The 27,683-nt window shown below is 38.0% G+C and overlaps 1 protein-coding gene across 1 annotated transcript; it reads left to right on the top strand.

Moving 5' to 3' along the window:
- The first annotated feature begins 3,273 nt into the window (after positions 1–3,273).
- On the top strand, positions 3,274–27,674 carry LOC127439590 (ADAMTS-like protein 2). Its single transcript, XM_051695773.1, has 19 exons — positions 3,274–3,395; positions 8,396–8,507; positions 8,716–8,858; positions 9,090–9,165; positions 9,296–9,398; positions 9,480–9,625; positions 10,164–10,287; positions 12,250–12,330; positions 14,458–14,633; positions 15,442–15,760; positions 17,848–18,202; positions 21,872–21,972; positions 22,095–22,221; positions 22,980–23,193; positions 23,399–23,554; positions 23,975–24,145; positions 24,226–24,402; positions 26,275–26,419; positions 26,824–27,674. Exons 2-19 carry the CDS (start codon positions 8,406–8,408, stop codon positions 26,943–26,945), a joined length of 2,838 nt encoding a protein of 945 aa, XP_051551733.1. The 5' UTR covers positions 3,274–3,395; positions 8,396–8,405; the 3' UTR covers positions 26,946–27,674.
- The last annotated feature ends 9 nt before the right edge of the window (positions 27,675–27,683 follow it).

The raw sequence follows: 27,683 nt of genomic DNA, 5'->3' as shown, positions 1-27,683 counted from the left end.
TTGCTGCCTTGTAATTTTAGGCTTTTAAAAGCGACCATTCCTCCAGACTTCTAGACTGTGCAAATCTCTTGAAGTATGTCTATCACAGTACAAATCTGTGGTTGAGCAGATTGTTTGATTGAGCTTTAAGTGTAGCGAAGCGTCCCTAATGTACAGAGCAGACAGACAGGCAACTGAGAGAACATGTGGTCTTTAAATGCACACGTCACATACAAGCATGGTGGTCTCAACTATCTGCCTTGGCTGCCCGAGACTTTTTCTCCATCCATCTCTCTCTTTTTTCTCTCATTCGTGAGTTTTTATTACACTAAAAAAAAAAAAAAAAAACATTTTTTTTGTCTTACATCTATATAGAACAAAAACACATTTACAGTACATAAAAAGCTAAATTGCATATCAAGACTTTTTTTTGCAGAATGTATCCTGAATTAAGTTTGTTTCTTATCTCATTGGCAAATATTATTATTATATTTGTGTGTGTTTTAAGTATAAATCTACCAAGGTTTGCTGAGGTTTATGTGTAAAACAATAAATGTAATTCATGTTTAAAAAAAAGCACCTTTTAAAACCTGTTTACAAAGTGATTTATAGAAAGAAAAAAAAAACATATATACACACACACACACACACACACACACACACACACACACACACACACACACTGGTGGCCAAAATTTGGAATAATGTACAGATTTTGCTGTTTCAGAAGGAAATTGGTACTTTAATTCACCAAAGTGGCATTCAACTGATCACAAAGTATAGTCAGGACATTACTGATGTAAAAAAACAGCACCATCACTATTTGAATTTTTATCCCAATTTGGAATGGCCAATTCCCAATGTGCTTTTAAGTCCTCGTGGTCGCGTAGTGATTCACCTCAGTCCGGGTGGCGGAGGACTAATCTCAGTTGCCTCCGCGTCTGAGACTGTCAAACCGTGCATCTTATCACGTGGCTTGTTGAGTGCATTGCCACGGAGACATAGCGCATGTGGAGGCTTCACGCCATCCACCACGGCAACCACGCTCAACTCACCACGTGCCCCACTGAGAACGAACCACATTATAGCGATCACGAGGAGGTTACCCATGTGACTCTACCCTCCCTAGCAACCAGGCCAATTTGGTTGCTTAGGAGACCTGGCTGGAGTCACACAGCACACCCTGGGGTGGTAGCCAGCGTTACCACTGAGCTACCCAGGCCCCCTAAAAAAAAGTCATTTTTGATCAAATCTAGACAGGCCCCATTTCCAGCAGCCATCACTCCAACACCTTATACTTGAGTAATCATGCTAAATTGCTAATTTGGTACTAGAAAATAACTTGCCATTATATCAAACACAGTTGAAAGCTATTTGGTTCGTTAAATGAAGCTTAACATTGTCTTTGTGTTTGTTTTTGAGTTGCCACAGTATGCAATAGACTAGCATGTTTTAAGATCAATATTAGTTCAAAAATGGCAAAAAAGAAACAGCTTTCTCTAGAAACTCATCAGTCAATCATTGTTTTGAGGAATGAAGGCTATACAATGCTTGAAATTTCCAAAAAACTCAAGATTTCATACAAAGGTGTACACTACAGTCTTCAAAGACAAAGGACAACTGGCTCTAACAAGGACAGAAAGAGATGTGGAAGGCCAGATGTACAACTAAACAAGAGGATAAGTACATCAGAGTCTCTAGTTTGAGAAATAGACACTTCACGTGTCCTCAGCTGACAGCTTCATTGAATTCTACCCGCTCAACACCAGTTTCATATAAAACAGTAAAGAGAAGACTCAGGGGTGCAGGCCTTATGGGAAGAATTGCAAAGAAAAAGCCACTTTTGAGACAGAAAAACAAAAAGAAAAGGTTAGAGTGGGCAAAGAAACAGACATTGGACAACAGATAATTGGAAAAGAGTGTTATGGATCTTAACCCCATTGAGCTTTTGTGAGATCAGCTAGACTGTAAGGTGCGTGAGAAGTGCCCGACAAGACAGCCACATCTATGGCAAGTGCTACAGGAAGCGTGGGGTGAAATGTCACATGAGTATCTGGACAAACTGACAGCTAGAATGCCAAGGATCTGCAAAGCTGTAATTTCTGCACATGGAGCATTTTCTGAGGGGAAATCTATTAAGTACTTTAAAAAGTTCTGAATTTTTTTTTTTCTAATTTTTCACATTATTAATGTCCTGACTATACATTGTGATCAGTTGAATGCCACTTTGGTGAATAAAAGTACCAATTGCTTTCCATAAGAGCAAAATCTGTACATTATTCCAAAATGTTGGTCACCAGTGTGGGTGTGTGTGTGTGTGTGTGTGTGTGTGTGTGTGTGTGTATATATATATATATATATATATATATATATATATATATATATATATATATATATTTATATACACACACACACTATATACCATACACACGCACACCTATACATACTGTAAATATTCATACAGTATATATGGAAGGAAATACAAAACAAAACAAAAACAAATAAGGTACTAAATGGAATTAAAATCTCAGGAGAGATTTGGCAATGGAGTAAGAAAAAGAAACTTAATTCCAGATATATTTTCTGAAAACTGAACAGTCTTTTTATCTTATACAGTTCTGTTTTTTTTTTTTTTTTTCAAGTGAATGTATCTTATTTCAAGGATGTTTATATAATTTACTGTAAAACAAGACAAAAATATTGATTAAGAAAATTATGTTTTGCAGTGTTTATGTGTGGTTTGCTCAGTTTTGTAGTGTCACCAGTTCATTGTCTTTTCTCAGACTTTAATCTCCATATATGTTGTGGTCATTGTTCCCATTATGATTATTATTAAGAGTCCCATTAAGTGTTGTTATTCTCATGGCCTGTGCTACTGAAGGCTGTCTCTGGAGGGGAACAGTATATAGAATGGTAGTGGTGGGCCATACAGTAAGACAGACTTACTGTAACTGTACAGGAGGAAGCATAAGAGAGGATGATCTGGGATAGACAGGCTGTGTGTGTGTTGGAGGGCTTGGGAGGGTGAGGGTGAATGGCCAATGTGATGGGGAGGGGTATGGGGGGCTGCTATGTGGGAAATGGCAACTTCATCCCTGTCTGTCTTTGAGCAGAGACCAGCAGACAGCAGCTTGGCTGAGTTTGTGAAACTGTGGCTCGGCTCCACCACACAACAGCAGCAGCCCATGAGCTTGGCACCAGCCAGTAGGCGTTCCCAAATGCTGCCACTCTCTTCCTGCTTGGACTGAAGAAAAAGAAAAGGGGAGGGAGGAGGAGAGGAGGGATGCAGAAGAGCACCTTACCTTCTTTTCAAGGCACATCCTCAGAGCACACCGTTAGAAACCACCACTGCCACCACCAGCACCACCCACACTGTCCAACCAACACTTAGCTCCAACTTTGCCCCTGGACTGCAGGTAAGGGCATGAACAAATATTTACTGTGTGTGCATGTGTGAGTGTCAATTGAAGTTAATAGTGCAGAATGTTTTCACTGGGAAGCCAAGACTAGACTAGACACTTGTTCCACTGCAAAAAAAAACAAAAAAATAAAAAAAAAACCAAACAAACAGCGTTGACCACTTTGCTGACGCAAAGAGCTGGAGTGAAATGCCATAAAATGAAAGTAATGGTCATCCAGTAAAAATGTGTTTGTACTGTTAGAAAAATTTCAGTCCAGCTGCAGAGTACAGCTGAAGCTTACAATAGTCCAAAGAACAAAATTTTGTTAGTACAATGTCATATGATTGTTATATTAAATTATACTGGTACAGTGAAGCAATACTGTTTAAGGTAAATAAGTGAAGATATCTACTGGAATACACTAATAGCTTTGATAAATCTGTCAGGTTTTGAAAAGTCCATTTGAAAAAAGTCCCAGAAAATGTATGTGTGGTTTTGGTCATTTGTAAATCAAGAGGGTAATCAATTTAATAATAGGCATGAAAACAGCTAATGATATAAATAAATCATACTGGATGATGAATGGAAGAGGGGAACCACAAGAAATCAGAGAGCAGCTCAGGGTGGACAGCATCCAAAAGCAATCAAACGAGAAAGCTGTTCATGATATGTAGCTAAAAAGTTCTCAAACAATTCAAAAGTAGGTCTTCCATCTCAACTATTTACTCAAGGTTTACCATTTAAATTATGTTAATTGAAATAAGTTATTTCATAAATTCAATAGCGTATTTGTCACATTGACCACTAACCTACATTTGAAATGTTAATGTCAACTGGTAGAGCATGATGCTAACAATGCTAAGGTCATGGGTTTGATTCCCATGGAATACTTTACATTAACTTGTATGTATAGTTTTGAATGCACTGTAAGTCACTTGAGATAAAATTGTCTGACAAATGCATAAATGTACCCTTGAAGTTTCTTCAACAAAGAATATTGAGGATCTGTTCACTACGTTTCATTAGGAGTGTGTAAACCTGTGTGCTTTCAGTGTGGACCTGAGTCTGTTTGATGTCAACATTCGGTTTGTTTTTTTAGTGTGAAAACTGCGGTTCTCTGAACTCAGGTGCGTACTAATGAACCACACCCGAATCTGCTAGAAAAGGTTTAGTTTGGGGTGTGGTTCATGTGAACTACAGTATGATGCACAGTTGGTATGAAAACAGTTCGCCCTAAATCGCGAATGTGAATGGCTATTTATGATGTATAATTTGCAAATTTTTCTAATGTATATTTCTGGATAAATTGCCTTTGAACCTCATGCAATGCATCCGTGGCAGGCAAATGCAGTCCTGCATGTGAGAAGTTTTGGTATTAAATCCAAAGGGACAAAAACATAAAACAGTGAAGCTGGCCATTGTTACCTTGCTATCGTCCAGCGTTGATGATGCAAATGTAGTGTATTTCGGACCCAGAGGTACAATGTGAAAAGAGACTTACAAGCAGGGGCAGGGTGGTATAATTAAACTTGGGTTCAGACTTAGCAGTTGAACATAGACACTTGTTACTAGTGTTGGGCCTCATGTATTCAGATAGAAGACAAAGGCAGGCCTAATACAGTCGTAAAAACCTAACTCAAGCCCCCACCTTCCAAGTCGTAAATCTTACTGATAAAAATCGTGCCAAAATCAAACAAAGGGAGTCCAAAACAGACTACAAATCCATGAAGCCTTGCTCACTAAAGGATCGAACTCTCAACTCCTATTGGGTGAGGCACACAACAGAACGTCCCTCAAACATGACATCATCAGGAGATGAAATACCTCTGAAATGCTTCCGGGATTGGCTTCCAGCGACTTTGCTTGTAGTGTGTGGACGCAGTTTAACGCTGCTCTCATGTGCAACCTCGTGGCACAAGGAAGTAACGTCCGACTTGAAACTGTGGCCATACAATCTCCATCTCGCTGGACGAGTTGAGATTACTCTGTTCAACCGAACACTCCAACGGATCCGAAGGAGACCGCCGAGCAATTTGCATCTTTATCCGTTTGCCTACAGAAGTGAAGAGATTAAAGATTTCTCTTCCATCTTCAGTCAAGTCGACATTTCTGAGTTCTCCGCCAGCCCACCGAGAATTAACAGCCGTACCGCCCGCTGACAGAGCGAGGAAACGGCCTCCCGTCATCACCCGAGCCTCAAGGAACGGGGTCAGAGTTAAAGGACGGAGGAAAACACATTCTACCTGTGTCCTCATGCGATTCAAGTAAGAGGTTTACGTCTGGGCAGAGATAGAATATTATAGTGTGTTATTCTTGTGTTTCAAGGTTTTTGCTTGTACAGTTTACGGACTGCCATGTCCGCTCATTATTAATACTCAGGGTATTAATTATCACGAATTTGTTTTGCTGTATTGTGGTCCAACCAAATTGGACTGTTGTGCAATTTCGCCATCGCGGGTGAGACAGCAACTGAGTTCATCCATTAAAGAGTCAAATAACGAGGAACTGTTTACGAGCCATCTACCGCGTCTCTGAGCGATGAGCCAACAGCTGCTTTCTCTCCCACGATCGCGAAATCGGCTTTAGGGCTGTCACTTCTCTCTCTTGTACTAACCACACACACACACATACACGAACGCGACCCCTCACAAACATTCTGGCACACATTTTTGGCTCGTAGATAGCTTAAATTCTAAAGCCCAGCTTTGTCCCTAAGCTATCGTACAAGAGGATACACGCGGTAACTGGTAGACGCCAACTCCGCCACCATTCGCGGTCATATTCCCTGGCCGGAAGTCTCGCGTGACATACTCTCCACGAGAGTCACGTCCGCCATTTTGTGCACGTCCCTCCTTACACACACACACACACACACACACACACACAAACACTGTCACACATACACTGTTACACACACACCTTATGTGTTATAGGATTATTTTATTTCCATATCTAATCATATCACTGTTTAGTTTGTAGTTGTAAGTCGGAAGTTTATTGACTGCATTGTATTAATTATTAATTGATATTACTGCATAAATAAACTTTGTTTATATTACAAAGAGAAGTGTTTTGGTTTGTTTTGCATACGCCTGTGTCATGCTGATGGGATGTCAGTGCTCGGATTCAAACCTTCATTCATTGTTTTTTTTCCGAAAATCGATATTCTTCGGATGTCGATTTTCCTAAGAAAACAATCTAATATTGAGACTGTTTTACTATTTGGTTATTAGTCCCTGATTTCAGGGTGGTGCCCCGTCAATGTTAATCCTTATTAATATTCTATTGATTTCTGATAATTGATAATTATCTTTGATGGTTGTTGAATTTGAATGATCAATAAGCTAGTGTTAATTTGAATTAATGTTTCATCGATGTTAACAATTAACGATTATCTTTGATAATTGTTGATTTTAAAGGATTAAAAAAAGCTAACATTGATTCTCATCAATGTTCTATTGATTTTAATAATTAATAATTATCTTTGATAATTAATTATTGCTAATAACCAAACTTGCTCCTAAACAGCACACTACATTTACTGGAGCCCCATATGAGGTTTTAATGAGTTAGATTAAATTGATTAATTTAAATATTAATTAATAACTACAGAAATAATTATTAATTATTTCTGATAGTAACACTGATCTAAACAACCAGTAAAGCCCTACACTAGTCTGCAGGATGTCACTTACATAGTTGACCTGTCCTTAACTGTCTATCTGCTGTGGGTCTTAACCCTTCAATTATTTGATAGAGTGCAAGAAACAACTGGAACATTGATTTTCCACTTCAAGGCTGTGAACGTGAGAAGTCTGCAAGGAACTGAGGAATCCTATAGTCTGGTCCCTGAGACCAGAAGCTTTTCCAGAGAAGGATGAGTCTGCTTCCAGCTCAGAGAAAGGGCTTGCCCCCCTCCCGCCCCCAACTGGGGAATGGCCCTGCTGTCTGTCTGCTGCCAGGGAAAGAAAAACACCCCTCTTCCCTTGAGCGGAGGCCCCAGGGGAGGGGGGTGAGCCTGTGTTTACTCTATTTCATGGCATGGGAAGCTCAGAAGGGGATGGTCTGTCTCGGCCATTGCAGCCTCGCCGCGTGGTCTGTGGGAGATGAGTGTTTGGTGAGCTGGCAATGCTCCAGCTGTGTCTGGGTTGGATAATGAACTCCAGGTGCTCCTGAGGGTAGTTTAAGACACCTGTCGCCAATATTTAGTATCAGAAAAAGCCAGACTGCAAACAGAGTGAGACAATCTGTTTGCTTACTTTAAGGAGCCTACTTAATTGGACGTGCAGGTCTGATGAGGAGACATGAGATGAAGGGGGCTGGGCCAGCACATGAATGAGAGTTAGTGTGATAGATAGATTTCTGCTCATTTTTATGGTAGTGTCTCCTTTATAAATATCTGAATGCAGTGCTTTGAAAATAAGTTTAATGCTGCACTACTGAACACTTATAATGGACAAGCTGTGGAGTGTCCCATGTGTGCCTGCTACTGTATTGTGTATCTAAGTGACAATGTATTAATGTAAACTCTGACAGGGTGATCAGGTCTTGTATCATCCTGAAGTGGATTGTTTTGCGATAATGACTTGGTGACTTTACACTATCCTGCTTATTACATGGCTACAAACCAAATAAATAAATGGGCATGAAATATTGATTGAAATTATTTTATTATGTGAGAAAAAAGAGACTGGGGAGTGCTATGAAAGAAATGAGCACAGTGAAGAAGACTGGTTGGCTGGGACAACAGACAGATATACAGTTTAGCGGTCATTATACAAAATATTTGACCACAGAATGCTGCAACTGACCAATCAGAATCAATTTGGCCAGAGAGCTGTGTATACGTTTATATACTTTCACTGTTATTCATGCAAAGGTTTCGTTGGAAGATATAGAGGCAGGCAATAATAAATGTGAACTGGAGCAACTCCTTTGTGCTCAATAGCCTTTAAATGATTTAATTAAACCTCTGTTTTGAGAAACTGTAAAGTTTCTTTTCTCCAAATATCCAGTCCCAACAGGATGAGGATCTGGTCAAGGGCCCAGTGTTGGGAGAGCAGTCTGGTGCTGCTTGGTCTTGTAACGCTGGCTCTTTCTCTGGGAAATCTGTCAAGCAGAGGACAGGTTGGTAATACTTTCAAGTTAAATTCTGAACTTTGTTTTTCTCCCTCTTTACCATGTGATGATAAATCAATACCCGAGTATACATCAGAGTATCATGTTGTAATAGTCGGTTTCAAATATTCAAAATTTTAGCCATTTTACAGTACACACTTAGCATAGATACTGGTCTCCAGTTTCATTTTCTCAATGAACACTTTATTTGCCAAAGGAAGAGGGTGTTGCCTCAAATAGTCTAGAAGACGGGCTGGAGTTGACCACATACTGGTGGGGAGAATGGACCAAATGGACAGCCTGCACACGAACCTGTGGAGGAGGAGTCATGTCACAGGAGAGACACTGTCTTAAGCAAAGGTCAGTTGTGGCACTAAACATCAGCTTAAGATATTAAGTTTTAGACAGCTATTATAAAAACATTCAGTTCAGATTTGTGGGATGATTAAACTGCAAGTTTATGTGGGTTTCAAACATAATTATTATTTTAAAGTTTTTAATTAGGCACCAGGAAAAGATAGAAAAATTAAGATGGCAACAGATGTCTTATTTTGTTCAGCTGCTGGTAAACTAAATGTCTTTCTTTCAAAGAAAGAGAACAACGACTGGTAAGGACAACATGACGTGCACAGGCAATGCAAAAAAGTATCATCTCTGCAATACAAAGGTTAGCTTACAGTAGCTATCTTTCCTCCAATACTCATTGCATGCCAGACTTGACAGCAATCCTGGAGCTTGTAAATGTCAGTAAGGCAAGATTCAGAATGACTCAACTGTTTATGGTCTATGAATTACAGGAATGTCCTGCTACAGGTAGAAGCTTTAGAGAAGAACAGTGCTGGTCATTCAACTCTCAGGTGTACAATGGAAAATACTACCACTGGAAACCTCTATATCCAGGTATAAACCATTTTATTTAACTATGCTGTGTTGTTGGTTATCAGTAACCTAAAACCCTCATCCCTGTTTGTATCCCTGTAGATGACTACGTTCATATCTCCAGTAATCCATGCGATCTGCACTGTACCACCTCTGATGGCCAAAGACAGTTGATGGTACCTGCACGTGATGGAACATCCTGCAAGTACAGCAACTTCAGGGGAGTTTGTGTGAATGGGAGGTGTGAAGTAAGTGGATTAGATAGCTGTATGATGTAATTCACTGCACGTATACTCTGAGGCACTGGTCAGAGCTGTAAACTTGTGGTCAGAGTGCTGACTCAAGGTCCTTCCCTGATCCTGTTCTCCATCTTCTCTTCAGTTGTTTCCCGTATCTTTCTCCACTTTGGTATCTAATAGAAGGGAAAAAATGTGTTTAACCATTACTGCCTGGCTCACCATAACAAATCCCATAGATTTACACTGAAGGAGGGACCCAGGTCATATATGTGGACAAGAATATCATAGAGACATGAGGTGGGCTCTTTTGACTTGGGGCAGTGTACACAGTTCCTGTGTAGGGCCCTGGAAGCCCCAGCCAAATATACTGTATGCACCAGCATATAGAGACATGTGAAATCATGGAAAAATTGTCAGTCCAACTCCGATATTGTGGCGAGTTTTGCAAGAGGAAGCACCACAAAAATTTTATTCAGAAAAAGTGTACATTATATTGCTCTCAGATATTTTGCTCAGACTTTTGACCCTGTAAACTGGAACGTTGCAGCCTATTGGATGTGATGGCGTCCTCTTTTCCCCCAACACTCTGGATAAGTGTGGTGTTTGTCAGGGAGATGGGAGCAGCTGCAGTCGTGTTACAGGGAACTTTCGTCATGGGGCTTCAAGTCTGGGTAATGTAAACTCGGTACACTGCAAAAGATTATTTTCTTACTAGAACTTAGAACAAGAAAAAAATGACTTGTGAAGCAGAATGACATAAGATAGTAAGTCTTGTTTTCTTAGAAATCTAACAAAATTTAGTGAGGTTTAGCGTAGGGTTGCTCGATTATGGCAAAAATCATAATCACGATTATTTTGGTCAATATTGAGATCACGATTATTTAACACGATTACTCAATGACTTTGGAAACATCATGCATTTATTGAACTTTAAAAAAACATGTCTTTTTAACAGTGGATTTCCTTGAACTTGAAATGTAAACTGCACTGGGTAGGGGAGGAGGCTATTGTCATATGATAATTATATTATGTTACATATGGTAGTCAAATAAAGAAAAGTCTCCATCACCATCATTAACAGTAGGGGTGCTCACACTTCTATGGAATGAGATCTACTTTTTCATCATGTTATTGCAGCAAGATCTACCAATAAAGGCTAAATATTATCACAATACCAAAATTTCTGTAGTCGGTAGTGAAATATGACGATTCTCAATACCAGCTTCAAAATCACAACGAATAATAACACTAACTAATATGTTAATTATGGAAGAATGGTTTCAAGTTCTTAATTATTCAAGACCAGTAAACAGTCAGTAATAAAATAATAATAAAAACAGCAATGAATAGAAATAGATTAAAAATAATACAACAAAAAATAAAAATTATGAAAATTCAGTGGGTTTTTTTAACGGCTTTAAAAGTTTTTAACAGTAGTACGCTATCAAGCATTCATGTAAACATTCAGAATGAAATACAACATAAAACTACTACTGGCCTTCACTGTATGATTATAATACATTAATACTTTTTAAAGCTACTAAAGTTACGCAGTCAAGTGAGCAGTGAGTGTTTTCTCGTTTTCTTGTTATGGTTGTTTGATTATTGTAATGACACACTAGACAGCAGCAGGTCTATTAGCTTACATTTATACTTACAAGTCCCACATTTTAATACAAACCAGGACAAACGTTAATGTCGAGCCCTGATTAAATATTGTATTCAACATACTCCGATAACAATTTTTTCTTCTGCAGTATAGCTCCTAAAGTAAATGTACATTGTTTTAAAGGGGTTTTAGATTTTATTTTGGAAAACAAGCCAAAAAAGACTAATCAAAAACATATTTTGTTCCAGTGTATAATGGACTAATACTCTCTCACCTTTATATTCACTTCGATCCATCTTTTACTCACAAAAAACAAACATTCTCTTCTTAATAGAGCAGTGTATCGCTGATTTTCTTCATGATAAGATACACATGGTGAACGTGACACATATATTATGATTCACTACATCGTGAGCCATCACGTTATAATCTGAGTGATGAGCGTTCCCGCGCCAGAGTGTGCATCAGCCAGGAGAAGATTCAATCACTTACCCGGTCACTTCACACAACTCATAGACGCAGTGCTGACCACACAGAGAAATGCCAGTTTCGGAGTTTATTTTCATAACCTGCTTCCTTATTATTTGAACTTTAATAAAGAATGCTTTAAAGATATAACGCCAGAGTGTTTCATTGTGAAACGGAATGCTGCACAATAGTTAGTTTAGCCCTAGTTTAGTGTAAAACAAGAAAAAATATTTGCCAATAAAGTATGAAAAATAAACTTGTTTTTTTTTTTTTAGTAGCCCATTGGCAAATAGTTTTTTCTTGTTATAAGTAAATTTGCTCCATTTCTCTGAAAACAAGACAAAATATCTTGTCATTTTGCTTCTTAAGGAAATTTATCTTGCTGTAAGATTGTTTAAACATTTTTACAGGAAAACAAAACATAAATACTCTGTTAGAAAATGATTTTTTGTTGTTGTTGTTGATTTTGCAGTAAAATGTGATGTTCATCTTCAGTGTTTCTGTGTAAATACATAGAGGAACCAGAATCCTAATTAAGTGAACTCTTTATCTGAAGGCTATTCTTTCATAACACAAATCCCAGAAGGATCATGGGACATCCAGATTATTGAGAGAAAGAAGTCTGCAGATATCCTGGGTGAGTAACTGTAATAATTTACAGTGAGTGTACAATTTACAAACTCTAATCATTTAAAGTGGAACCATTAGAAAGATGTCAGGACCAGTGTAACAGTGAACTTTCCCATCAACTCCATGGCCAGCAGTGTATTATTATCCATTTGGTAACAGGGGCGGTTCTAGGGTCAGTGGATATCTGAGGCAAATCTTTTAATAGTAAATATTTTAAAAAGTAAATCTTTTAATATTGTACATTTATACCGGAGCATAAAATTAGTTGGATTGAAAACTTTTCAGATCTACCAACAGCTTTTATTCCACCACTATAGACAATCATCCGCAATCCTCTTTAATAATACTGTTCAGTGCTATTGTAATTTGTAATCAATGAACACACAGGCTATATGTTTAAAACCTACAAATCCAGAGCCATGAAATTAAGCTGTTATTCCTTGTCTAATTAGGAGCCTGCCAACAGAACATCCACAAATTATATCATAATAATCAACAAAAATGCATCACCACAAAGTGAGAATGCCAGACATTCCAAGATGTTAGATTTACAAAAAAAAGTACTGCACAGGTAAATTTTAACATGTAAAATTAAACTGCAGCCATTAATGACAGGAAAGTCAGTCCATTCCTCTTTCATATTACTGTACTGTATGTTGACAGAGAATCCCAACTTCTTTCCAACCACTGAATTTGTAGAAGCTATTTTATTTATTTTTTTTAATAAATAAATATATAAATGAATAAATAAAGACTCTCTATAAGTAATGATTCTTTACCCATTCATCAAGCACAAATTAACTATATCACAGAAACTGAGTGTTTATATAATCGCTGTGTGTGTGTGTTTTGGGAACTGCGGTTGTGTGAGGGCTAGTCAGAAACTTCGCTAGCTTTTCTTCCTCTCACACTTAGGCAAATTCGTTTTTTTTTTTTTTTAATGACACAAAAATGAAAATAATACAATGATGAATCTATAGTTGTCACAGTTACAGGAATGTTAGCAACAAATAGTTAGCCTTTATGACAATGCAATCAATAAGTTATACAGTAATTATACATACCTGAAGCAGCCGTATCTTGCCGTTGATTTGCTGTTGCAGTTTTTCTTATTTTTTCTTAAAGAATTTCGAAATGTTCATTTCAATTTTCTAATAAATCTCTTCACCAAGACAGGTGCACACAAGTACACCTACGAACCATCTGTCCACACCAATTGAGGTTCCAATCACATCCAAAAGTTCCAATCACATTAGTTGGATTGTATGTACTTCTTATCGACGATTGGCCAGTTTACATGTTGGTCAGTACTTCGTTTTTTAGTTGGACGGTTCTTGTCAGGAGTGAATGAATGTAAAAGGAGACACTGTTTGATGCGCAGTGAGCAGAATTACGGTTATAAAGGATTTTAAATTTACTGTGCCCATGAAAACTCAGTGATAAAAACATTTGGGTCTTTTCCTAAAACATTAAGTGCTTAAGCCCAGTAAGCCCACCTCTAGCACCGCCCCTGTTTGGTAATAACTTGCAAAGAATATTTAGAGAATAGTTCACCCAAAATGTACAATTATGTAATTATTTACTCACCCTCATGTCTTTAGAAATCCAAAGGGTTTTCTTTTTTCCACGGAATACAAAAGGAGATACCCATGGTGCTATTTACAAACAAAAACAGACAGTGACTAGTCAAGCACCAAATATGACAAAATGTACCTTAAAGTACTAGAAAAGTAGCCCATATGACTTGTGTGATATATTCAAAGTCTTCTAAAGCCATATGACAGCTTTGTGTAAGCAAGATCAAAATTTAAGTTCCAAATCATGATATGGCGTTGAAAGCGTGGAAGTGTCAATGAGATCAGTGAATGAGTAATACAATTTTTGTCTGTTTCTCACACAAAGCTACCATATATGCAGAGGCTGCTTAAAGTTAGAAAGAAAGAAGACCTCTTTCAGTTCACAAAAATGCCAGCTTATCTACAATCTTAGGGCATACCAGTGCAGTATTGCAGAGAAATTACCAGAGGAGTTACAACTCTCTTATCACAACCTGATTTTTTTTAAAATATATATATATATATATATATATACACTGTATATATATATCTTTGAGACATGCTTTGTTATTTTCCAGCTGTGACTGACCAAGCAGGGAACTTTTTTTTCAATGGTGCCTATAAAGTGGACACCCCTCAGAACTTCCATGCAGCAGGGACCATTTTCAAGTACCGGCGTCCTACAGATGTGCATGAGACGGGGATCGAGTACATCGTGGCAAAAGGGCCCATCGATCAGCCCATCAATGTTCTGGTACTGTAGCCGTGGTCCTCCCTTCGCCGCCAAGGGCTCATGGGTAATCTCACTGGCTGGCTAACCATGGCTTTCACTTAGTGCAGGCCAAAGGTCTAATGGTTCACTCTGCATAAAGGGTAATATTGTGATTCATTGCTTCTGGAGAAATGACTCTAATTCTTTCGCATTTAATCTTATGGACTCATGGAATGACCGTGGAATGAAAGAGTATTTAAAGAAGAATGGAAATGTTATGGGAGGATTCAACCACAGTACCCTGTCATTACCAAACAGGGCTTATTTTAAATGCAACAGAACAATATAAATAGACATTTTGGGAAAGAGTAATCCAGAATGTTTATATAATGTTTCCTGTATAAGAAAAAAGAAAATAAGATATTATCATAATATTATCATTACATGGCTCTGTTGAATACTTAATTCTAAGTATTGGTATTCTGTGGTCAGATATTTTTGTATAATGACCGCTAAACGGTAGAATTGACTGTTGTCCCAGGCAACTGCTTTCCCACATAGCTGTGCTAGTTTTGTGTTTCTCATATCACTCTGCAGTCTCTTTCTTCTCTCAAAATAAAATTATTTAAACTCAAGTCATTATTTCATTTATTTTTTATTTGGTAAGTTGCCATGTAATAAGTGAGATAATGTACTGTATAGTCACCCGGCCATTATTGCAAAATAAAGCCCTGATCACCTGTCTGGGTTTATTTATTTATTTATTATTTGTGATAATGACTGACTGAACATGATCTCTTACATACATTTGTCTTATTTTTTCCTGTGATCTTTTGTTGTTTCCTCAAAGGTCTGGAACCAAAATGGCCATAATCCTTACATCACCTATGAGTACACGGTGATGCGGGACTCACTTCCTTCTGTCTCCCAGCCCCCTATTTATACTGGTCCCAATGGAGGATCCAGTCTGGTCTCAATGGAGATTGGGAGTGTTTTAAACCACAATAAAAGTGTATATGATAAGGCAGTCCCTGAGATGGAGGGGAACCAGGTACAAACCAAGCCAAGAGCTTTGGAGGGACAAAAGCCTGGCCAGGAGACCAATGAAGTGTATGAGACAGCTGTAATTGACTGTGAGCTGGATATTAAAACACCGGTCCAGTTCACAGGTAGGTTTAAAGGAAATATGTTGTACTACTTTGTACTGTATTTATATACAAAAGAAAATCCCTGACCAATTCTTTTTAAAAAGCAAAAGTAGCTTAAAAAAATAGTTCCCCCAAAATACGAAACTTCTGTCATTATCTACTCGCCCCCATATCGATCCAAACTCGTATGCTGTTATTTTTAGACAGCTCTTTTCCATCTAACGATAGTTCATGGTGACCACAGGTGTCCAGCTCCAAGAAGAAAAAAACAACATAAAAGAACCATAAAAGCAGTCTGTACGACTCGTATACTATATTCCAAGGGTTCTGAATCCATAAAATAGCTTTGTGTGAGAAACAAACCAAAATGTAGGTAATTCTTCACAAAAAATCTTCACCTCCACTGCAGCTCTCAAATCTCATTAGCCAAATTGCATATTAAAACTGTCATGTCACATTCTTTTACTACCAATGGCGTTTTGCTATCAACAATGTCAAACCTGCCGTGATGCATCAACACACCTTTTTTGGAATTTTACCATTAACACAAATGAGATTTCAGAGCTCTGCATTGACTTCTTTTATGGTGTGGTTTTATTCAGTCCCTTTTGGAGCTTGACAGTTTAGTACACTATGAGCTGTTGTTGTATGGAAAAGAGCTGCTTGAAAATTCTTCATAAATTCTCTTTTGTGTTCCAAGGAAAAATTGAAATATAAAGGTTTAGAATGACATTAGGGTGAGTTAACAATGGCAGAATTATCATTTTATGGTGAACTATTCAATTCTGGATCAATACCAAAGGATAGATCTTATCATCAGAAATCATATTCATGCACCAGAATGCTGCTTTCGTTTCATCTGAAGAAAGTGGGGGACAGCCAAGAAAGACAGTACATGGTTCAATGGACAATCAGTGAGTTTCCAGAGTTTTTAAAAATGCCTCATTCTACTGGCTCTATGGAGTCCTTTATAATGCATAAGCCGCAACACAAAGATTAGCCACAGGAGATGAAAAATTCAAACAGGCCTAGCATTTTCCCTCTGCTGAAGATAATGGATTATGGACATTTGTTGTAATGGCCTAGTGTTTGCCCTCGGTCTGACTTTGATCATTATAAATGAAGTTTGGTGTTCTGATGAAGCAACTGAATCTTGAGTTTGATGGTGAACGGCAAAATCAGCCAAATAAGTAATAATCATATACATTTATATAACCAAAAATATAAACCATCCTAGACTTGCATGGAAATTCCTACCGGTCTATGCTGACTTCTTCAGCATGGATTGACAAAGTGTTTGGGATCTATAGAGTGCAACTGTGCAAAAGTAAAAATCCCAGTCATTTTCTCTATTAGCAAATTGTTTTTTAATTTATAATTTACAAACTTTTAAAGACAGACCTACCGTGAGCTCCGAGGTTGTTCATCGATAGTTTATGCTTGAGTTGAAGCTATCAGTCCGTGTTATTTCAACTTAATTTAAAAAAAATGATGTTTAATAGTGGAATGCATGGTGAAGAACTACACTACCAGTGAATCCTTAAGAGAAAGCTCCACCAATCAGAAAAGTGCGGCAAACAATGTGTGCCAAAAGGGCTCTGCACTGACTGGCCAATTGCATGACACACTGTAAATGACACAATCAAGTCTGTCTCCCTACACTCTCAAATTGCTTAAATATTTGTGTATATCTTAATATTTTGCAATAAAATGAAAAGATATTGTTTCTATACTTATAATCAACAACTTAAAATCAATAGTTTTACATATTTTCATCGTTTTAATTTGATTACTTCAAAAAACTTTTTTGCCTTAAATCAAAGCTTGCAATCTTGTGATTCACCTCAGAGATGGTTGCTTTGGTTCATTGCTTAGAATGCTTTATGAAGGATTTTATGCAATCCCTTTAGAATAAAATGAGTAAAACAAACATTTAAGGAATGAAGGCGGCTGATAAAGCAGATGGGCACTATTGCACTCTATTGTTGATGGACCCAAACAGGTACACTAGATCCCTCAAGCAAAATGGTTTTAGTTAATTTCAACACATTTTCCCTAACATAGATTATTTAAAATGTTTGTTGTTGTTGTTGTTGTTGTTTTAAAAGAGGGAAACTGCAGCTGGCCCAGTGGAGTGGGAGTCCCTGGTGTTGCACCAGCCAGCAGACCTGCTGAGTACCTGGTGAACTCGGAAAACCTCATCTGGAGGATACTTTTGGGAGAACGAGTTGGCTCAGACGGTGTTCTTGCCAACATCTCAACCAATCAGCTTCTTACTCATCAGGATGGCTTGTCTTCTGAAACAAGGCCACTGGAATTAGACTACATCAGTTTTGGGGGTCTTAATGGCTCACTGCTTGAGTTCACCTTGGGCCATCGCCTAAATGACACAGGGGACTTCCTTTCCCTAAACAGAACTGTTACTACCAGTTTACGGAACAGCAGTCGCAACAATCGCACACGGTAAAGATGATCATGTATGACCTTGCTTGCTGAAGCTATTTCAGTAGGAATGTTTAGTATGTATTACACTTAGTGGATATTACATATTGGCTTAGGACCGCATGGTTTGTCAAGTGAAGCCATTTTTGTCTATTCAAACTTTTCTGTGCAAATCTGACAATTGCCCTTTAAAATTTAAAGAAATTTGTCAGTAGTCAGCAAACTGTTAAAAATCACAAATTAGCATTTTAATATCTTAATTGTTTCTTCTAGACAACAATTACATGAAATGGATAGCAAATTGACTTTTGCTTAAGTCTCCTGATTCTCTCATTTTTCTCCTGAGAATAAGACCCCTGTAATCTCACATTTGTCTCCTCAAGAGTTTCAGAAGAGATCTCAAAGTCTCAAATAATGTGCTCAGATTTGCCAAGATACCGAACTCTTTCCAAATTATTAGACCAAATTTTCTGATTTTATGCTATCCCCATTAATTTTATATCTCTGTACTCTCACTGAATGTCAACTATTGTCTCATTTGTGTCTATTTTTATAGGAATTTAAGAAACAGAACTGAGAACTCCATTAAGTCTCCTAAGTAATGAAAGAGCAACCTTTGAGAAGGGAAATTTTCCATTGGGCTAAGACTTAACCCTAACCTATTCACTGTTAAAGGAATAGTTCACCCAAAAATGAAAATTTGCTGATAATTCACTCACCCTCAGGCCATCCAAGATGTATCTGAGTTTCTCTCTTCATCAAAACAGAATTTAAGATTTTTAGGATTTCATTTCAGGTCTCCTCTTTTAAACAATCCAAGTGAATGTACTTCCGTACACCTCTGTGACGCGCGCTCATGAGAGTGATGACGTAAGCTCTTTGGTAAGATCACGCATGGAGGAGGAGGCAGGAAGCGTGTCATTGTTTACAAGAGAAGGAGCGCTGTACAAAAGTTTAATTATCTTTGCTGTAGATTTGTATTTGTATAAGTGTATTGTTCAAAATGGTTGTTTGGCATGTGTATCCTGGATGCTTCAACCTTCTGAAACCCCAAAGAAAATGCACGCCGGGAAAAATATGAACTTTTCACAGATTACCTATACATGATCATGAGCAATTGAAGCTCTGGCTTATCGCACTGAACCTGGATATCAGTACACCCCTACATTCTCTCAAATATTGGAGGGTGTGCAGTGAACATTTTACCCCTGAGGATTTCAGACCATCGAAAGAAACAAAGGGTCAATATCTGAATTCATCGGCTGTGCCCGTGCTGTTTTTCCAGCAAACTCAGGTATGTGTGAAAACTTTGTCATATAGCCTATATATTTCTATATAGTAGCTATAGTAACAAACAAAACATGATACTTATTCTACTGATAGGGTGCCATTGGGTCCATCTGGCCTGGACGGCGCTTCCAGTTTATTCGTGGCAAACTGAAAAACACCTCTAAAATGCTTCGACTTAGTAGTGGCGGAAAACCATTATGTTCGGTAATGCATCTAGGACTAGGAGTGTTCTCACCGGCTGCCTCGCTAATTGTTTCCAACGGTGGGATTTTTATGGTCCAATTGTGGCAGCACAGGCTCTCTGCCTCTGTTGGCATTGGTTGGCATTTACTACATGTGCACCACCATGTCTCCATAGATCTCTGCCTCCCCGAGACTTGTGATTGCGCTGCTGCTGCAGCCTCCTCCATCTCCCTTTGTTCCTTATCGGTGTATTCGGGCTCAAATAGGTAGGGTTGGGCAAAAAACTCCATCTCCTCTTCTCTTCTAAAATCCAAATCCTCTAACATTGTGTTTTAAATGGTTTTGGACTGTTTTGGTTTGTGAACGGCACTTGGTCTGTGGTCTGTGCAAGTTTCTCTTGTAAACAATGACACGCTTCCTGCCTCCTCCTCCACATGATGCGTGACCTTACCAACGAGCTTATGTCATCCGCACGTCACGGAGATGTATGGAAGCGAACATTTGTAGTTAAAAATTATTTAAGTGTTGTTTTGTTTCTAAAAATAATCAATTGTTTGGGTTCAGAAGAACTTTATTTGTCGACTGGAGTCATGTGGATAATTTTGATGCACCCTAAATATGCATTTTGGACCGTCAAAAAATGGAGTACATTCACTTGCATTGAGGAGGAGGCCTGAAATGAAATCCTAAAAATCTTAAATTCTGTTTTGATGAAGAAAGAAACTCAGATACATTTTGTATGGCCTGAGGGTGAGTGAATTATCAGCAAATTTTCATTTTTGGGTGAACTATTCCTTTACTGTTTAAGATAGCATTGCAGTGTCATCGGTACTTCGTTTCCAAACACGTTTGGTTTAGTCTTGGTATTAGATTTGAATTTGTCACCTGTATATATAATTGTCACAATAAAATATATGCATGTTCTTGTAAATAACTTTTAAAAAAAAAGCACCTGCTAAGGACATAAATCTAGAATGTTTTAACCTGCTCTATCAAATTGTCACAAGATGCACTACTAGGTCTTTCATATAGTGGGTAAATATCTGTGGGTAAGATCAGCTGGCTCTTTTGGCAGTTAGATTGAGGTATGGCCCACTCACTGCCCTCTACACTGGCATGATGTGGCCATGCAGGATGGGCTTGGGTGGGACAGCCCTGCTCATGGGAGAATGGAATGTACTTCAGACTGTGCTCTGGCTTGGGTTTTTTGTTAATGCTCTCTGAGACATTCAAATAGTGCAGAGGGTAGACAGCCAAGCAAAGGCTGGCGGGATTGCATTCCATCATATTTATAATTCATGCTGGGTTCCCTCCACTGCATCCAAACACTGCTTTACCAGCTCCTCTGCCAGAGGTCGTAAAGAACATCTCACGAGCCGCCCTTACTCGTATTCAGAGGAGAAGAGAAAGATTCCAGGTGGGAAAAGAGAAAGAGTCTGAATGTAATGAAGATGGCCTTTCTGAGAAACATAATTCAAGATGTTTTGTTATTTGTTGGAAAAAAGTTCCATAGATCACTCGGGTACAGACTACGCTTGTCGCATCAGATAAATCCCAGGAATTTATCACGAAGAACAAATTGTATTTGCTTCTGTCTAGTTGAGGGAATGCACTGTTTTCCAGTCTTGACATTAAGGTAATGAGTGTGACCAGGAATGGTAAAAATGTTAGTGGTTTTACGACTTTTAAGTCTTTAAGTTATTGTCAGTTGGTGTCTCGGCATCAACAAACGCAAATGATCTGCCTAATATACAGTGCAGGTGGCTGTACCATGGCCTACTTTCAGATATATTCTGTAAAGCGGTGTTATTACTGTTAACGAAAACTAAAACAGAAACCACATAAAAACATTCTCATTTACTGAAAAAACACAAAACAAAACTAATATAATTGAAAAAAAAAAAAAAAATGTTTAACTAATATACATTGACATGACTTCAAAATGAGCTAAAATTAAATAAAAATTACCTAATTTTCGATACTCTGTATATTATAAAATTTGACACATTTATAGCCCGTTAAACATGAAAATGCCACTAGATAGTGATAACACTTGATGGCCATAATGAATTCAATGGCATTAAACATATTTAAACTGTGTCAGAGAACATAAAATGAACATACAACTGAAAGGACAAGTTGAAAATAATATTAAATTAAATTAAATTAAATTAAATTAAATTAAAAAATATAATAAGTTGTGTTCTTATTCCACAGGAACAACCAAAGGCTCCTTCAAAAGAATAAAATGAGTGCCGCTGATATGTACCGGTGGAAACTATCTTCTCAAGAACCATGCAGCATGACATGCTCAATAGGTATTAATCAAGACAATAGAACTCATGGTTCCTACAAACTCCCAAATCACACAAACTTTCTTGATAATCAGGCTTGAGTGTGAGAGTGTTTTTTTTTAAATGCAATTCTCTTTCTTGAATAGGAGTGTCGAAATCATTTGCCATGTGTGTGCGGTATGATGGCATTGAGGTGGATGATGTTTATTGTGATGCTTTGACTCGACCAGAGCCTGTTCATGATTTCTGCATTGGCAGAGAATGCCAGCCCAGGTACAACCATGATCAAAGAAATGCAAAGGAAGACCATAAGAAACCCAAAGTGATATTCACATTATCTTTATGGAGACTGAGACCCAGTCACTTACAACTACAACATATAAAAATACAAAAAAACACATTTAGTGAAAAGTTCCACCATTTAAAAATTTAGAAGTTTTTGAAGTTTGATAATGGGAAACTCACCGAAGGAAAGCCTTATTTCCTCTGCGTTGTAAACACATCCCATTAAAGGAATAGTTCATCCAAAAATGAAAATTATGTGATCATTTACCCACCCTCATGTAGTTCCAAATCCAAGTGGAAAACAAAAGGAGAAATGTTCATGCTGCTCTTTTCCATACAGTGAAAGCATGTGGTGACTAAAGGTTGTCAAGCTCCAAAAAGGACCAAAAAGTTATATAAAAGTAGTTCTTAGAGACCAAAATTTATGTTTTTTATTCATTGAATAATTTCTCCCTGTCAAATCTCATTCACGCTTGTGCATATTCAAACTTGGTGAAAACACGTCCCACTAGGTTGACATCAATTATGTCAAATGCCATTGGTTCTTACCTGTTTTGTAACCAATCATGACGGGCCACAATTTAAAATAAATGGAAGCATGAAGTAAGTTGTAGGGGTTTGGAATTGTCCCTTTAACTCTCACAAAGGAATTTCATTGTGTCCCATTATTATTTACAGAAAACTGGCACTTTAATTGACTAAGAACTACTGTTAGTTTTTAAGACTTTCTCCCATTTCATGCATAGATGGGAGGCAAGCAGTTGGAGTGAGTGTTCTCGGACCTGTGGAGAAGGATTCCAGTTCCGTCTGGTGCGCTGCTGGAAGATGCTGGCTCCTGGACTGGACAGCTCTGTGTACAGTGACCTCTGTACAGAGGCTCAGTTAGAACGCCCCGCAGAGCGCCGGGCCTGTAAAAGCCCCACCTGTGGCCCTCAGTGGGAAGTAGCTGAGTGGTCTGAGGTAGGCTGAAAAAGCAAAGTTCATTAAGTTAATTCCCACATTATATTATATTCTCAGTTATTTTTTCATGTTAGGGGTCTTGGAGTGGAGCTCGTTTCTTGTGCAATTGTTTATAACAAAGCTGTCATGTTCTTACAGTATGAATTTTAAGACGAACTAGGATAACTGAAGTGAAGATAAAGACCTGATTTGGTTTGTTGTGCAGTGTCCAGCTAAATGTGGCTGCAGGAGTTTGGTTACTCGGGAGGTCAGGTGCTCAGATGAGACCCACACTTGTGATGAGGCAACTCGACCACAATTTACCAAAAACTGCACAGGCCCTCCATGTGAGCGCCAATGGACAGTGTCTGAGTGGGGACCGGTGAGACAGGAAACTCATAAAAAAAATTGTTTGAAGCACACACACATTTTGACCAATAATATTCAAAATGGTTTAGAAAAAACTTGTGAAACACCATGTCTTAACCAGGCGTGTCCTAAAGCAACAAATGACGGGTCAATACAGAGCATTCACGGAGATATGTATCAACAAAGTGACTGAATAGTGGCTTTTGATTGGTTATGATAGTGTCATGTCACATGTTTTGCTTTCAATGAGGAACAAAAATGACACCACTATCACTGGGAATATTCACTGAGATCTTGTCGTGTCATGCCTGATTATAAACGGTGTAATGCATTTTATTCACAGTGACTATGTCACAGGGAAATCAGAGACACAATGGCATTTAATGTTTAAAATGTTAAAATGTGAACATTTTCTGCTGTCATTTCCCTGCAGTGCTCAGGCATTTGTGGGCATGGAAAAACAGTGCGGCATGTGTACTGCAAAACCCCAGAGGGCCGAGTGGTACCCGAGTCTCAGTGCACATCTGAGAAAAAACCTCTGGCCATTCACCCCTGTGGAGACAATGAATGCCCTCCACACTGGCTGGCCCAAGACTGGGAGAGGGTAAGGATTATGGCTATTTTTCTTGAAAGCATTTCATTTATAAAGATTTCTCCAGTGAACATTCTCTTCTACCATCCTAGTGCAACACAACATGTGGGCGTGGAGTGAAGAGAAGGACTGTGCTGTGTATGGGCATCACGGGGGGGCAGGTCCAAATTTATGAGGACGAGGGATGTGACAGCAGCAAGAAACCAGCAGATGATGACACCTGCTTCGAGAGGCCTTGTTTCAAGTGGTACACAACACCTTGGTCTGAGGTGAAAAAAAATTGGTCTTAAAGCTCAGTGTAATTATTGTAATCCAATACAAGAATCATTTGAGAAAATGTTATACTACGTCCTGATATTTAATCAGACAGCCCTAAACCTTAGTGAGCTGCCTACCTAGATACATTTTTAGATACCATAGATGCACTTCCAGCATGGTTATATGTAGCAAAATAATTCTACCTTCTACTAATTTTGACCAGAAATAGAGGTAATATTTATGGAGGACAGATCTCGCCAGTGTGCAAGTGCGACTTTGTTATGAGATATAAATTCACAATTGCAAGATATAAAATCGAAATTTCGAGATATAAAGTAAAAATTGAGAGACGTAATGTTGCAATTGTGAACTGTAAAGTCGCAATTCTGAGATACAAAGTTGCAATTGTGAGATATAAAGTTGAATTTGCAATATATAATGTTGCAATTGCAAGAAATAAAGTCACAATTGCAAGATATCATTTCATAATTGCAAGGTATAAATTTGAAATTTCAAGATATAAAGTCGCACTAAGGAAAAATTATTGCCCCTATTTCAAGCTATGCTTTAAGTCATAAGTGCAAAGTCAATGGGCATGGCCATGAAGTTTTAGTACTTTCATGCAAGCATGCGCTAAGTTTTGGGGTTTTTAGCTATGGGTTTTGCAAATTTTCGCAAAATTTTGTGCACAGCGCCATTGGGCTGGGTCAAGTGCAATTTAATTCTGAGGTTCTTCTCCGGTTATTGCACCATCTGCATCCTATTATATAGTCCATTCCCTGTCAAGCACCAGCAATATAAACAAAGACAGCAACTTCATAAGAAGTTGCTAGTGTAAATGGACTACAAGCAATGAATTAGAAGAATAGAAATATTTCTTAATTAAACTTCAAAGAAAACAAACATACAATCAATATAGCAAAGTGGTTAAAAAAATCTAACCAAATCCAAAATTATTCACTCCAACTTTCACCTGCTCCTTTTGCAGTAAATTAAAAATCACTCTACGACAACAGATGGAAATATACCAATACAAATTAGATCATAAACACAATTATAATAATAATTGTTATCAATAATAATAATAATAATAATAATAATAATAGAAAAATTAACCATGACCTGTAGATAATTGAACACAAATCTCATTCATTTTTGTTTCATAAAACAGTGATTGTCAGGGACACAATTTGATGTTTTAGTAGCAATTGCAAGATCTAATGTCACAATTGCAAGATATAAAGTTGCAATTTCAAAATATAAAGTCGCTAATATGAGAAATATAGTTTAAAGATATGTCACATTGTCTCCTACTGTTGGGGGATGAATTTAAGGAAAGGCATTGGAGGAGTGGTAGGCATAGTCCTATAGCTGGTCTTTTCTAACAGAAAAGAGGCATTGGAAGTAGAATAGGACTGCTCAATGGGGAAGTGGGGTATATTCTCACTAATGTGAAATAAACTTAAAATCTCTAGATATTAAGTTGCAATTGCGAGAAATTAAGTCACAATTGTGAGTTATAAAGTCAGAATTACATTGTTTTTTTTTTTCCTTCCATGATAAGGGCCACATAAATATTGCATGCAATAACCAGTGTTATTCAGGGATCTCAGGCAGTTCATGTGAGCAGTGAATTTGCATGGCAAATACAGTAGTTGCTGCCAATGAAGATAATTTAAAATCAGTTACTCATGAGGTTCTATTATATTGCTAGAAAATAGAATGCTGTTTATGTAGATGGCTCCCCATATAGGCATTAGACAACAAGTCAGATCAGATCAAAGCAAACAATTTGAGATACAGCAAATGTCAGTATTGATTCTCTTCTCTGAGGGCTCATAAGCTTGAGGTAATCCTTTTTTCATTCTTGTTTCTTGAAACAGTGCACCAAGACTTGTGGTGTCGGTGTGCGAATGAGAGACGTGAAGTGTTACCAGGGAAGAGAGCTTGTTCGTGGATGCGACCCTTTGACCAAACCTGTTAACAAGCAAACCTGTGCACTCCAGCCATGCCCCACTGAACCACCAGGTGGGCTTTAACATGAACTTTAAAACATTGTAATTTTACAATGTCATTCTTAAAGGTGTTGTAAGTGATTTTTAAAGTATCTCTTTTAATTGTAATTAAATTGTACCTTACAGATATTACCGAATAGGTGTCCTGAGAAATCACACCTGTCTGCAGTGCAGCCTGCACTCGTTTAGTCAAATGGAAAACTAGCCAGTCAGAGAATGCTCTCTGCTTTTAAATGTTTTGTTTTGCTGACATTGAGTTGACTGATATGTTAGGAAGGAAGGGTTTTGGATCTAATTCAGTGTGGCAACCAGAAGTTGCAGAAACTGCTGATTTCGCTTACAGCACTTTTAAATATCTGCAATGGGTATAAAGAAATATATATAAGATTCATTTTGACTGACTTCTTGCTCCTCTAGATGAAAATTGCCAGGATCGTCCCACCACCAACTGCTCGCTGGCTCTGAAGGTCAATCTGTGCAGTCACTGGTATTACAGCAAGGCCTGTTGCCATTCTTGCCGCAATCTCCGAGCTTCCTAGTCCTCAACCAACCAACCAAGATAGCGCTGAGAATGTTTCATACACACAGCCTGAAATAAGAGCACTCTTTAAGAGTAAAAGCACTCCATTCAGGAGTTTTCACCTGCTCATGACATTTATATTGTTCCTGATCAAGGATTCGAGCAAAGGAGTGCACAACATTTTTGTATCAGTATTTGTCCGTATCTTAAGCTAGCTACAGTCAGTATTACAAAAATGATTGCTATTTTATGACAATGTCCTGTGATTTTGGGATACATGAAGGAAATATTAAATTATTTGGTTATTGCTCAGAGGATAATATTGCATGCAAACAAAGTATTTATAATTCATCGGATTTATTTGGACATTTATTATCTGGCAGTGGTAGAGGTCCTCTGGCTGAGAAGGCTGATTTAGTACTGTACATCTAAACAAGCCACTGCTGGCTCCTACGCTCTACTGTTCACTTTTGGTTAACTATTGATAGACTTACTGATGCTTTATGTTAATTTATTGGTTAGAGCAGGTGTTCCTCCTCATGTGTTCCTCCCATTCTGTCTGTATACAATTCAATCATTTCTGTATCATTGAATTTGACTGATGATTGATTTAGCAGAGTGTAAAGAATGAGAACGCCTGAGAGCTTGACATATCTTGACAACTTCCTGTTATTCCTTGTCATTGAGTGAGTCCTGACACTTGAACATGCTAAAATTAAAAATGCATCCAATTCATATATTGCTTCATTAAGACATA

Source organism: Myxocyprinus asiaticus, chromosome 4, assembly GCF_019703515.2.
Source record: "Myxocyprinus asiaticus isolate MX2 ecotype Aquarium Trade chromosome 4, UBuf_Myxa_2, whole genome shotgun sequence".
In the NCBI taxonomy this organism is placed as follows: Eukaryota; Metazoa; Chordata; class Actinopteri; order Cypriniformes; family Catostomidae; genus Myxocyprinus; species Myxocyprinus asiaticus.
Note: the sequence above shows the minus strand (reverse complement) of the source record. Positions and strands in the feature narration are given on the sequence as shown.

What these genes read in the sequence shown, in the direction of transcription:
- LOC127439590 (XM_051695773.1), top strand. Translation starts at nt 8,406, where the DNA reads ATGAGGATCTGGTCAAGGGCCCAGTGTTGGGAGAGCAGTCTGGTGCTG. An exon ending in AAGTAGCTGAGTGGTCTGAG is followed by an intron (nt 23,194 to 23,398) that starts GTAGGCTGAAAA and finishes TTTGTTGTGCAG; the next exon opens with TGTCCAGCTAAATGTGGCTG. An exon ending in ATGCCCCACTGAACCACCAG is followed by an intron (nt 26,420 to 26,823) that starts GTGGGCTTTAAC and finishes TTGCTCCTCTAG; the next exon opens with ATGAAAATTGCCAGGATCGT.